The sequence below is a fragment of the Nicotiana sylvestris genome, chromosome 7 (assembly GCF_000393655.2).
Source record: "Nicotiana sylvestris chromosome 7, ASM39365v2, whole genome shotgun sequence".
Classification (NCBI taxonomy): domain Eukaryota; kingdom Viridiplantae; phylum Streptophyta; class Magnoliopsida; order Solanales; family Solanaceae; genus Nicotiana; species Nicotiana sylvestris.
In genome coordinates, this window is record NC_091063.1 from 62,896,691 (window position 1) to 62,908,868 (window position 12,178).

The window sequence follows — 12,178 nt, forward strand, 5'->3', positions numbered from 1 at the left end:
CTCGGTTCGATCAACTGTTTCAGACTTTAACTTTGTCATTATATTGTCAAGTGGTGCTTGGATCATTCAATCCACTACATGAATAGTTAAGATTATTATTTTGATGACCTGAAATATTGACAATAGATGGCCGTTTTCTTTTCATATTATAAGCACCAATGAACAGAAAAATCAGGAAGAGTAAGTGGAGAGTAGGAAAAAGAATGGATGGATTTTTAGCCTTTGTCTCTGTGAAATTCGATTACTATTTTTTAATCTTGTACTGTGCTGACAGAAAAGATATGAAACAGCTTTATCGATCCATGGTAAAATCTCCTTTTTACTCTACTCTTTCATCTTACTATTCTGTAATCTTTCTCTCGTTTTCTACCAAAAGGACCTCCCATTTTAAACTACTTTCTGTTCCTTCCCTTTCATTTTCTTCACTGACAGAGGAATACCTGCACATTTCCTCACGCACGCACGCATACTCTAAACAGAACCCCCTACCTACAGCCAGAGCCCACTCCTCACAAGAATACAAAATAACTTTACTTATATGATTAGTACTCCATATTTTAATTGATTACTATAATTTATATAAATGTGATCAGATCTAATTGTTGAGTTTTACATTACTCCAAATTCTTTGACATGGACCATTCATATATATTATATAAACTCACTAAAATTTTAATATTAATTTTGAATGTCTAATGGTTTTAGAAAAAACTTTTAAATTTTGAACCCTCTAATTTTATTTTAGAATCCGTCTCAATTTATAAAAGACATTTCATTATAAACAACTACAGTTTGACTAAATAAAAGACACTTAATAAAGATTTCATTTTTATTTGCCGGAAAGATAAATCTATAACTAAGAAACATTTGTTATGAATCAATAAGTATCACACCTATTTCATATTTATTTACTGATCTCATGGGAGGATTATACTTACAATTTCCTATAAAATTAATTTTGATAAGTAAAAGAATATTTATTAAAATATTATTCCCTCTTCCACATTTATGTATGGAAGAGCTACATTTCGAGTGTAAAACTTCTTAATTTTAACTGTAATTTTGAACATAGAATCTTTAAATTTTTGAAATAAAATTTATATATTTAAAAATCACGTAAAATATACTGTAAGTGACAATAATTAACAATTTAAAAATCATAAAAAATCGAAAAGAAATAAAAACTCTTTCCACTCTCGAACTCACTTCATAGACGGAGGGAATAAGTAAATTAATATTACTACCTGTCACATTATAATGTTATCCGATTGTGTAAGATAGCTACACATTGTGATTGTACATAAGTTAAATTAAAATCTACAAAAAGGTTACATCATCCTCTCTTTCCCCTACCCATACCCTTGGGCTAGTTATCACAACTCACAAGCCTACTTAAAATGGCCTCTTTTTCCCTCTCTCATTTCTCTGTCTAGGCTTATCGATATGATAATAAGGGCCGTAGTAGAGTAGAGTACAGAGAGATGATCAGAGAGAAACAGAAGAAGGTACAGGGCAGTTGCACAGATTTTTCCAGCGACATCATCCACCCTTATGATTTCCCCCTAATCTTTCAGCAAATCCCATGAACAACCAGCCCCTCTATATTATAACCCCACTACTCATTTTCCATTTTCACAACGTCAACTTCTTCTAACAAATCTCAAACAACATGCTCTAGCTGTGTTCGTAGTTTCTTGTTGCATTTTCTTCTGTTAGCTAGTCATTAATTCCTCTTTTTCAATGGAGAACTACCAGCATTTCGACTGCAGTGATGGGAATTTACCCCCTGGTTTTAGGTTCCATCCAACTGATGAAGAACTCATCACCTACTACCTACTGAAGAAGGTTCTTGACGGCAACTTTACTGCTCGAGCAATTGCTGAAGTTGACCTCAACAAATGCGAGCCCTGGGAGCTGCCTGGTATACTAATTTGGCCACACCAAATAGTTTATTATCTGCAAATACTAATTAAGTTTAATATTTGCAAATAATGGTTGAGCCATCAGTATTTGCATATGACTGACTATAGTTGTATGTAAAACACTTGTGAAATGTTGAATTTTTTTTTAAAAACTATTTTTTCACTCGCAAAACTTTACTTTTTTGAGTTTATAGACACAACTTCTACGTTCAAATGTTTTTCTTCTTCTCAGTTTCATACAAAAGATCACACCTTCCCTCTTGGTCATGTTGAACTTTATGTCATCTTTTTCTACTCCATTTTTTTATTGCAGGGAAAGCCAAGATGGGAGAAAAAGAGTGGTACTTTTTCAGCCTACGTGATCGGAAGTATCCAACGGGGCTGAGAACTAACAGAGCTACTGAGGCTGGTTACTGGAAAGCTACAGGGAAAGACAGGGAGATTTACAGCTCAAAGACTTGTGCACTTGTGGGCATGAAGAAAACCCTAGTTTTCTACCGAGGTAGGGCTCCTAAAGGAGAGAAGAGCAACTGGGTTATGCATGAATATCGCCTTGATGGCAAATTTGCCTATCACTACATCTCAAGAAGTTCTAAGGTACTGCTATATAATGTGTTTTTTCAGAAATATATTTTTGGTGTCTTTAATTTGTTGGTGCTAGCACAGTAAGAGTGGTTAAGAAATAGATGTTCTCTATCTACAGCTTAGTGTTCTAAGAGTATGTATACAAATACAAATATGTCACTCATCAGAAATATCAAATTTGATGCATTTTAACTCACTCCTGCACAGTATGTTTAGTATTTTTGGATGCTCATACTTTTTGCGTAGAATAAGAGAAATTTACTGGACATATATTCTGTGCAGAAATATCATTGATATCACTGGTAAAAGACAGAGATTTGAAGCAGAAAGATCTATGAAACTTCGTTTTCGATGTCTCAGTTGCTCGCGTAATTTTACTGTAACTCAATGATGATAAAGTCAGAAGTCGTAATCCGAAAAATATAATCATAATAAAGGCTAAAGAAGAATTTGGCTTTATAATAATTGTCATGTTACGCTGATCGCGATATATATCCAGCTTATTTTAGTTGCCTTGTCATGTAGTAGCATGCAATGCTTACGTCGAATCAGTCCATTCGATTTTGACTTTTAACGTTATGACATTACTTTCTGTTTTACATCTATTTTTTCAATGTAATGATGAGCTTTTTACTCAAAATTTTCGATTTTCGTCTACAGGACGAGTGGGTAATTTCAAGGGTCTTTCAGAAGAATGGTTCCTCTGTCGGTGCCAATTCAAATGGTGGCAAGAAAAGGTTAAGTTCCAGTATCAACATGTATCAAGAAGTAAGTTCACCGTCCTCTGTTTCTCAGCTTCCACCGCTCCTTGATTCCTCTCCTTACAGCACCACTGCCACTTCTGCTGTCATTAATGCTGATCGTGAGAGCTTCAGAAAGGAGCACGTGCCCTGTTTCTCCACAACTGCTACGCACAGTTTCGACCCAAGTTCTGTCTTTAGCATTTCGTCGAACAGCCTGCATGCACTGCCACCTCCTAGTTTCAGTGCCATTCTTGACTCTTCCACTAATTTTGCCCACTACACAAGGAACTCAACTTTTCCCAGCTTAAGGTCACTCCATGAGAATCTGCAGCTTCCGTTATTTTCCAGTGGAGCTCCGGCCATGCACAGCGGTTTTCCTGCTCCAATGGACAACTGGCCGGTGCCGGAGACTCAGAAAGTTGAACAGTCTGAACTTGATTGCATGTGGAGTTACTGAAAGGATGTGTATTTGGTGTTTATTTAATTAATTTTGATGTTCTAATTAGTACTTTGATTAGTAAGTTAATTAGTTTTAATGTTCTGAAATGTTTCCTTTTGGTTGGGTAAGGAATGTACTGTGTGGCAGCTTTAGTAGCTAGTGTTGTCACGTTGTTGTAAACGTTCGGCGTAATTTAATGCATGTATTATTTGCTGTCTTTTCGTACGTTCTACATTTGAGGTCCAAATTGCTCAGAACTTCAGACTATCATTGAGAAGAGATAGTGACTATATTAATTGGATTTAACTTATCTTTTTGCTCCTATTACTTTTTCATTTTGGTCCTTTATCTTTCCACATAATGTTATTCAAAAAACTGTTTTTCGATGGTTAACGATAAATAATTTAAACAAAGAGCAAAGTAGAATCTTCATAACGTTCATAACGTAACTATGAACGGGTAAACAAAACCACACTGAGCTTACCTATATGGAGTAGCTCATAAACCTTTTGGTCCATCATGCATGTAATCATCTTTACCGAGTTTTTTTATTAATAATGTTTTCTCTTAATTATTTCATAATCTTTGCTCCTTCTATTATTATGTCTTTACAGTTAGTCCTTTTTGAAAATGTAGAACTATTTTTCATCCCCCCCCCCCCCAAAACCCCCAATTTTTTTATTATATAGTATGAACAAATTATTCAGACAAAATACCTTAAAATTAGTAATAACCTTAAACTATTCGTGATCTTAATTACCCCTCAACTTGGCCTTTCGTAAGCTATATATTACACACCTGGACGCTGATGTGGCAAAGAGTGTGGGTGCACTCGCCTACCACGTAAATTTTTCCTGTATATGTGGCATTTTTTTGAAAAATAAAATATATTTTTACGCTTTTAAGTATGTTACTTTTTTTGATAATTTTTTTCGAATACAATTTATAATAAAATTTTGATAGAACTACATTATTTAGGCTAAATTTTTTTATTTGCCTAAAATAATAAAGTTTAGTTAATCGTTTTTTGAATTTGGCCTGAAAATAAAGATTTATACAATTAAAATAAATAACTCAACTATAAAGGATGCTATATATACAGAGATATATTTCAACTTTTTATTTCTTCTTTTGATGCAATGATTATTTATTTCAACTATGCATTTTTACTTTTTCAGGTAAAATCTGTAAAAAAAAATATTTTTAGAGCACAATAATTTAGAGCTTTATAAATAATTATAATTAATTTTTTAGCCTAAATAATTAATTTCAAACTATGTATTTTTATAACTTTTTAGATGCTTTGGCTATTTATTTCAATTGTATAAATCTTTATTTTCATGTCAAATTCAAAAAAAGATTAACTAAAACTTTATTATTTTTAGCCAAATAAATTTTTTTAGCCTAAATAATGTAATTTTATCCAAAGAAGTAACATACTTAAAAAGTAAAAATATATTTTATTTTTCAAAAAAATGTCACATATACAGGAAAAATCCACGTGGCAGGTGCACCCACACTCTTTGCCACATCAGCGTCTAGGGGGGTAATGGCTCTCAAAAGGCTAAGTTGAGGAAAGTAATTTAGACCACGAATAGTTTAAGGCTGTAACTAATAATCTGTGTCAAGTTTAGGGGATTTTAAGGTATTTTGCCAACTATTTATAATCTTTCCACGATAGAATATTGTAAACTTGTTCAGATTACCTAGTTAGATATAGATGTTAGCGACGGGCTTGGAAAGTAAATGGCGTCAATTCTACTTTTCTATTTTTAAGAACTCTTGTCCAAAAACACAATTGATCTAGTACGTACCTCTTTCCCCAAACGAACACACAAAGACGAATTTTTTTTCTAAAACTCTAATCTACTGTATAAAACATCAGAAAGAAGTAACTCGAACGATTAAAGTATTATATTACATTCCATAATTGTTTTTCATCTTTATGATTCAAACATCACAAATGTTACGTTACGTTGTATCATGAAATAAAAATAGTACCCAAATTCATTGCGGTAACCATGAAATTTTAAAGACGCTTTCCGTGGTCATAGTAATCAGAACTGTATGCAAAAAATTTCGGAAGCGAAGTTGACATCGAAGTAGTGAACAAAAGAATAAATCCTACAATATCGTCCTATTTAGCAAACATAATATCATATTAATAAAGCATAATTCTTATTACTACAAGCCACCTCAATAAATTTCAGTTTTTAAAGTGTGTTCATAATTGCCTCGTTAAAGTTAAGCTAAATAACAATTTGGTGATACAAGGCACCAAAGGATTTTTAGGCTGAGTGGTTCAGTTAACACCCAGTCTATAAGACGACACAAGTTAGGCTAAGATTTGTTAATTGTGAAATAGTTTCATTTATTGTTTTATTTTAATTATTACTGTATTTAACTAAATAATTCGACGTAATAGTGCCCATTAGCACTGCATGATGGTTCTCCGCAACGTGAATATCCAAATTGAGATGAATGGAATTATGAAGAAAATGAAACCAATGTTCTATACTCTGCCAGTGTACAAGTCCCGGCAGTTCGGTAAAATACTTAAAACCATAACAACCTAACCTTTTGGGGGCGAAATGAGTGTTCAGTGCATATCATTTCATAAATAATCCAAAGGAAAAAGATGAACTTTTACTTTGGCATACATTCGTTATTAGTACGTCCAATCTCCTGTTTCTTTTAGTCTGGTTAATATTTTCGGGTGGTTTGGCAAGGTGTATTAATAATGCAAAGATTAGCAATGCAAATATTAGTTATGTAGAGATTATTCTTATCAACTACATAGTGTGGTATACTAAAAGTTAAAATGCATTGCATAATTTTTAAGAAAATTAGTTGTTTACAAAAATGCTTTATATATTCTTTAGCTTTATGGATTCTAAGGATAATTTTGGCTTTAACCATGCTAATGCATGCACTAAGGGGTTGTTTGGTTGGAATACGATTTATACCGGTATAAGTTATGCCGGTATAAGTTATATTGGGATAAGTTATGTTGTGATTAGTTATGTTGTGATTTTGTTTATTCATTGTTTGGTATGTTGTATTAAGAATGACAATTGCATAATTTCTAAGAAGAAGGTATAAGTTATACCGGTGCTAATTACCCCACCTTTTATAAGGTATAAGTTATCAGAATATTAAAATTAACATCAGCATAACTTATACCTGGTTTGCTAACCAAACGAAGTATTAAGGTGGTATTAAATTTTTATACCACCCTTATACCTTCTAATACTTCATACCAAACGACCCCTAATAGTTTTGGTATTGTTAATACCGTGGTTTGCTATATACTATTAATTATACATAGGATAATAACAAATAAGTTTTATAACTAATACTTGCATTAGTTATACCCTTAGGTTGGAGTTTGTAATTTATGTTTTTTTTTTTTCTTCAAACAATAGTAGTTTCGTGATTGAAATGACATTTTTTACCCTTCACGTTGGAGTTTGTGAAAAAAGAAAGGCAAGATATGATTATACGCATGGATTGTAGCGTAGGTGAGGAAATAAGGGAAGGCGAAAGTCAATACACAAAAAGGTAAGGCTAGGATTTGCCTTAGGTAGGAAACTTATAATCATGAATGGGGATCTCCATTCAGTGCTCTGTTCGTTTGTTCTTGTCAATACGTGACCTTTCAAAGTTTCCCTCTTGTTTTAAGTGGGATATACTACATAAAATGTTACTTTCCCTATTTCATTTTATGTGTTGGTTTTTTTTAATCGATTTTAATAAGAATAAGAAGTAATATTTTTTATTTTAAAGATAATTTAATTTTAAATTTGTGGTTTTCTAATAATCATACAAATGTATGACATGCTTGAAATTACGAGTTTCAAAAAAATTTCCTTCCATCTTAAATTTCATATTTAATAAAAAAAAAACATAAAATACAATTAATAGTTATGTTGGGATAGATGTGATCCCTTCATCCTAATTATAGAGCCCGTTTGGACATAAAATTTTTTTTACTTTTTTCTAAATCATCTTTTGGTCATAAAATTTTTAATTTTCACTTGATGATGCATTTTGGAATTTTTCGAAAATTTAAAAAACTCCAAAAAGCTAGTTTTCAAAATTTTAACTCAGATCACTCACAAAACTTCAAAAATAATCCAAAATTATATTTATGTTCAAACACAACTCTAATTTTCAAATACGTTTTCACTTGAAAAGAAAGTTCACTCTTTTTTTGAATTTTATGATTCTTATGTCCAAACTAAGGGCGGCCCAAGGGTCAAGCCACTAAAGCAAAAGCTTTAGGCTCCCAAATTTTGAGGGCCCCAAATTTTTCTTTTCGTTTTCTACTCGTATTTGTATTGAGATCCCGACTAATCTAGATTCGTACCGCGTAAGGCCTAGTAAAAGAAAGAACACATTTTAACAGAATTTATTATAACCACAGGACTTGAACCCAATATATCTAATTAAGGTAAGTTGGATCATATCTATCTCACAATAATCTTTAGAGGTAGGGTCTAAATATATTGGGTATGTTAAAATAAAAATAAAAAGTATTTTATAAAAAGTAAAGATAACTTTTAATTTAGTATTGATGTAACCGTTTAAGCAAAAATTAGAGAAAGAGAATCACTCCCCCTAAACCCTTATCGTGAATATAAAACTTTTTACTATTTAAATTTTACGATTCACATCATTAGTGAGGTACCTATATTATTATTCTCCTTTTATATTTCTCACTAAAAACGTGTAATAAACTTTTAGAATCCATTTTTTGGTATCTTCAATAGTCCAAGTCTTATTTTTTATCTTTCTCATCAGAAAACGGGTACTACATTCTTATATTTTTTTCTTAGTTTCTATAAAAAAACTTAAGTTCTCAATAAGTTATATTGTTCTATGTAGAAAAGAGTTTTATTTTTTCTATAAAAACAAGAGTTGAAGACTACCGTTGAATAAAATTATATTGCGCATTCTTTTTTTCCTTTTTTCCTCCTTCAGGTTTCAAGCGTTTCAACAAGTATATTAGAACATCAAAAATTATTTCGATATCAAATTATAAATTATACACTGGATATACATTTTGTATATACTGGATATACATTCTGTATACACTGCGTATACACTGGAAAAACGAATTGCAATCTGATATTCTCTTCAGTAAGAATTCAACATTGGCTATACTTTGCATTCCTTCCTCTCAGAATTTCCATTCGACTTCTGAGTTGTCCTCCTTATTCTGCATTGTTTTTAACTACAAACAAAGCATCCATAAGTGTGATTTGCTGCCGAACTTTGTGTTCGCTGAAACACTGGGGTTTGAAGTACCGCTACACCAGTGTGTAATTCGTTCTATCCTTGGAGGAAATAATCTATAACCTTGGGTACTAGGAGGGGATTAAATTCCTTAAGGAAACACTGTGAATTCAGTGGGCTCGAATTAATTTCTGTATCATTTAAATTTACGTTTATAAGATAACGTTTTATTTTTTCCAGAATTATTATTTACAAATACAGGATAACCACGGATCCAACAGATATCAAATTATAAACTTCTTGAATTTAGTTCTATTATCTAAGATCAACAATTCTTAGGAGAGATTAAATTATTTATAAAAGAAACAATTAACAACTTTACATCTTAAAAAGCTAGAAAAATAAATTTCAATTAAAAATATAGATAAAACAAAATTTCCTTCTAAAAGGCCCGAGATTAAAAATTGGCTTTAGACACCAATCTTCTTGAGTCGTCCATGGTCCAAACGTCCACTAAATGTTTTGAGTTAAACATTAATAACAAAAATAAAGAGTGTTCGCTCTTTAATTTATTATACGTCATTCCGATCAATCAATCATGTTCGTGAGTACTGAATATCATTTTATTAATTATAAAAGGTTCACGTAAAATAAAAAGTAAAATGGAAGGGGGGAAATCGGGAATGGAATCTCCATTCAGGTTGCGCTGTTCATTTGCTCTTGTCAATTAGCGACCTCTCAATTTTCCTTGCCTTTTTTTATGTGGGGAGCTAGAGTAGTAGTATAAGATATACTCCACTGATAAACTATTCAGTTGTCCATTGAGTTGTGAACTCAGAACTGGGAAACCAGACAGGACGTGGCGTTTAACGTGTCACCATTGACACTGTTGCAAAGTGAGAAGGCTGCAGCGTAGCCAGCTATCAAATGCACAAAAAGTAAAGAAGAAAAAGTTAGAAAAAACATATACTCCATATCATAAGATCGAGTTTATCCTGTATACGCCACTATGTAACAATATCTAAAATCTAAATGCACAGAATGGAAAGCGGAGTGGATGAAGTTAATAAACTTTTATATTCTATGCAGGAGTAAAAATATATCAAGTACAAATAAACTTTTGATAAATATTAATATCTAATAATTCCCCCGGTAATACCTAATAATTAATCTATCTATATTACTATAAAAGTACGAATAATTTATGTTAAATGTTGAACGACTAAAATATTCCAAAAACATTGTTCGACTTTTATGCCCTTAAATATTTATATAATTTAAGGATCTAATTGTAAATTAACTAATGATAGAATTCTTTTCTGATTTAAACTGCACATATGCGGACCCTATAAAATTGATCCTAATTGGATTAGAAAGGTATAAAAAGACTTTAACTCAAAGTTTAAGATAAAAGTTAAAAGGAGACTTATCACATTTATAAGTCCCGCTGCCTAAAGAACCCAATTGTTTTTCCATTCTAAACACGAGGATAAATAAAAACGAGAATGCAAAAATCAGACAATTTTTTTAGCTTTCAAAATCAGTTATTTAATCAAAAGTATTAAACCTTAATGGATAAAATTGAACATTTAGGATTTCAGCTATTAGATATGAATTTGAAGTCAACCAGGATTTTTCCACCAAAATTATTTCTCCGCCACTATGTCAAATTTGTAATGGATTCTAACTCTTTAAACGGTGCAGATTTTGGAGAAGGTACTTATTCATCACGTAAGAAAAAGCGATAAGAAATCAAATTGGCAATGTTTGTCTGGTTACGTTTACTACAACCAAAATATGTCTAAGAAAGTCCAGGAGTCTCCATCTTAATACAAGACCTATATCATCTATCTTTTTCTGGAAAATCGGTGGCTTCCCAAACTCTATCCAAATTCAACAAAAACAAACACCGTGTATCAACTACCATACTTGCAAGCGTATATTCGAATGGTCACATAGAGGACCTTGAATATAGATTCTGCATGAAAGATGACTTAGCTTACTCTAACCTTGTTCGAGATCAAGCGTTTATGTTGAAATTCCTGAGAAGTAAGCACAATTTCGACTTAGTTCATAAATACGCAAGACATCAACAAGCCAAGTGATGGAATAAATTATAGTAAGTTGCATCAAGAACTTGAATTATGATGGCATTCCAAACGAAAGACGAGAAGAGCAAGATCCTTCAGTTTGGACTCATTGTCTGCAACATTGTGGCTTTTGAAATATTCATAAGGTTAGCTTATGTTGTAGTTCACTTTTAATGAATGAATAATGAATAGACAAAGGAAACCTTTTGCTGAATGATTCTCAGTTTGATAGGAGTCGATTGCATCGTCTTTGATACACATGAACTACAACCAAAAAATTAAATAATGAATTCACTCAAGTATGTGCCATACAATATCATTTTTCTATTAGTATTATCAGAGATGTATTAAAGTTCTTCTATTAGACTTTAATATCATAATTTGACGAATGTATTAAATTATACTTGTGTGTTTCCAATCTCATCTATTTATGTATAGACTGTTGCATTAGGTTTGATAATAGCTTTTTGTTGTATAAATTTTCAGGATATTTTTTTTTTTTGCAAGAATGAAATTGAAGATTTTTATTAACGATAACATGTGTTTTTTTTTTAATATTTAAGTGGTTGAGATTTTTATTTTTAGCTACAAAGTTTTGTAAGTAATGCCATGGAAGGCAGAAATAACTAATTGACTTTTTATTCTCTATTTTCTCTATTATTAATATATCTTAAAGAAATATGATTTCCATATACTCAAATCATTAAATATTAGGTAATTACATAGAGTGACCATAAGTATTGAATATACCTAAACTGGATCTTGCATATTGTTTGACTCAAAAGATATTGGAACATTTTTGAACAAATCAATTAAAGAAAATGAAGGAGTAAATCTTAGTTAAACATAATAAATTCCAGATCAATGAGCTAATCGAAAGAATAATATATGAGATGAAACATAGGCCATCGATCTTATTGAAACCCTTCATTGGGGCTCCCACTAATCAAAGGAGGAGGTAGTTTTACATGTTTTTCTGGAAATTACTTCGTTCTTCCTTTTCATTATGAAGATTACAAAGGAGTGAACTCCCGAGAGAGGATGAAGAGAAGAGCCCCCCTTTAATCGAAGGTTTACCCTTCCTATATATAGTCAAGGGACCTTTGCTATTTACTTGGTTCGACGCTTTATCATACCGAGTCTGCCTTGGTCGTCCTCTAG

At 31.7% G+C, this 12,178-nt stretch overlaps 1 protein-coding gene across 1 annotated transcript; it reads left to right on the forward strand.

Moving 5' to 3' along the window:
- The first annotated feature begins 1,378 nt into the window (after nt 1-1,378).
- LOC104246080 (protein CUP-SHAPED COTYLEDON 2) lies at nt 1,379-3,995 on the forward strand. The gene is made up of 3 exons (XM_009801820.2): nt 1,379-1,921; nt 2,236-2,519; nt 3,168-3,995. The coding sequence occupies exons 1-3, from the start codon at nt 1,741-1,743 to the stop codon at nt 3,705-3,707; spliced, it is 1,005 nt and encodes a 334-aa protein (XP_009800122.1). The 5' UTR covers nt 1,379-1,740; the 3' UTR covers nt 3,708-3,995.
- Nucleotides 3,996-12,178: the final 8,183 nt, after the last annotated feature.

Excerpts from the sequence above, each read along its gene's own strand:
- LOC104246080 (XM_009801820.2), top strand. The coding sequence starts at position 1,741 with ATGGAGAACTACCAGCATTTCGACTGCAGTGATGGGAATTTACCCCCT. Across the intron at positions 1,922-2,235 it reads CGAGCCCTGGGAGCTGCCTG|GGAAAGCCAAGATGGGAGAA; the intron begins GTATACTAATTT and ends TTTTTATTGCAG. Across the intron at positions 2,520-3,167 it reads ACATCTCAAGAAGTTCTAAG|GACGAGTGGGTAATTTCAAG; the intron begins GTACTGCTATAT and ends TTTCGTCTACAG.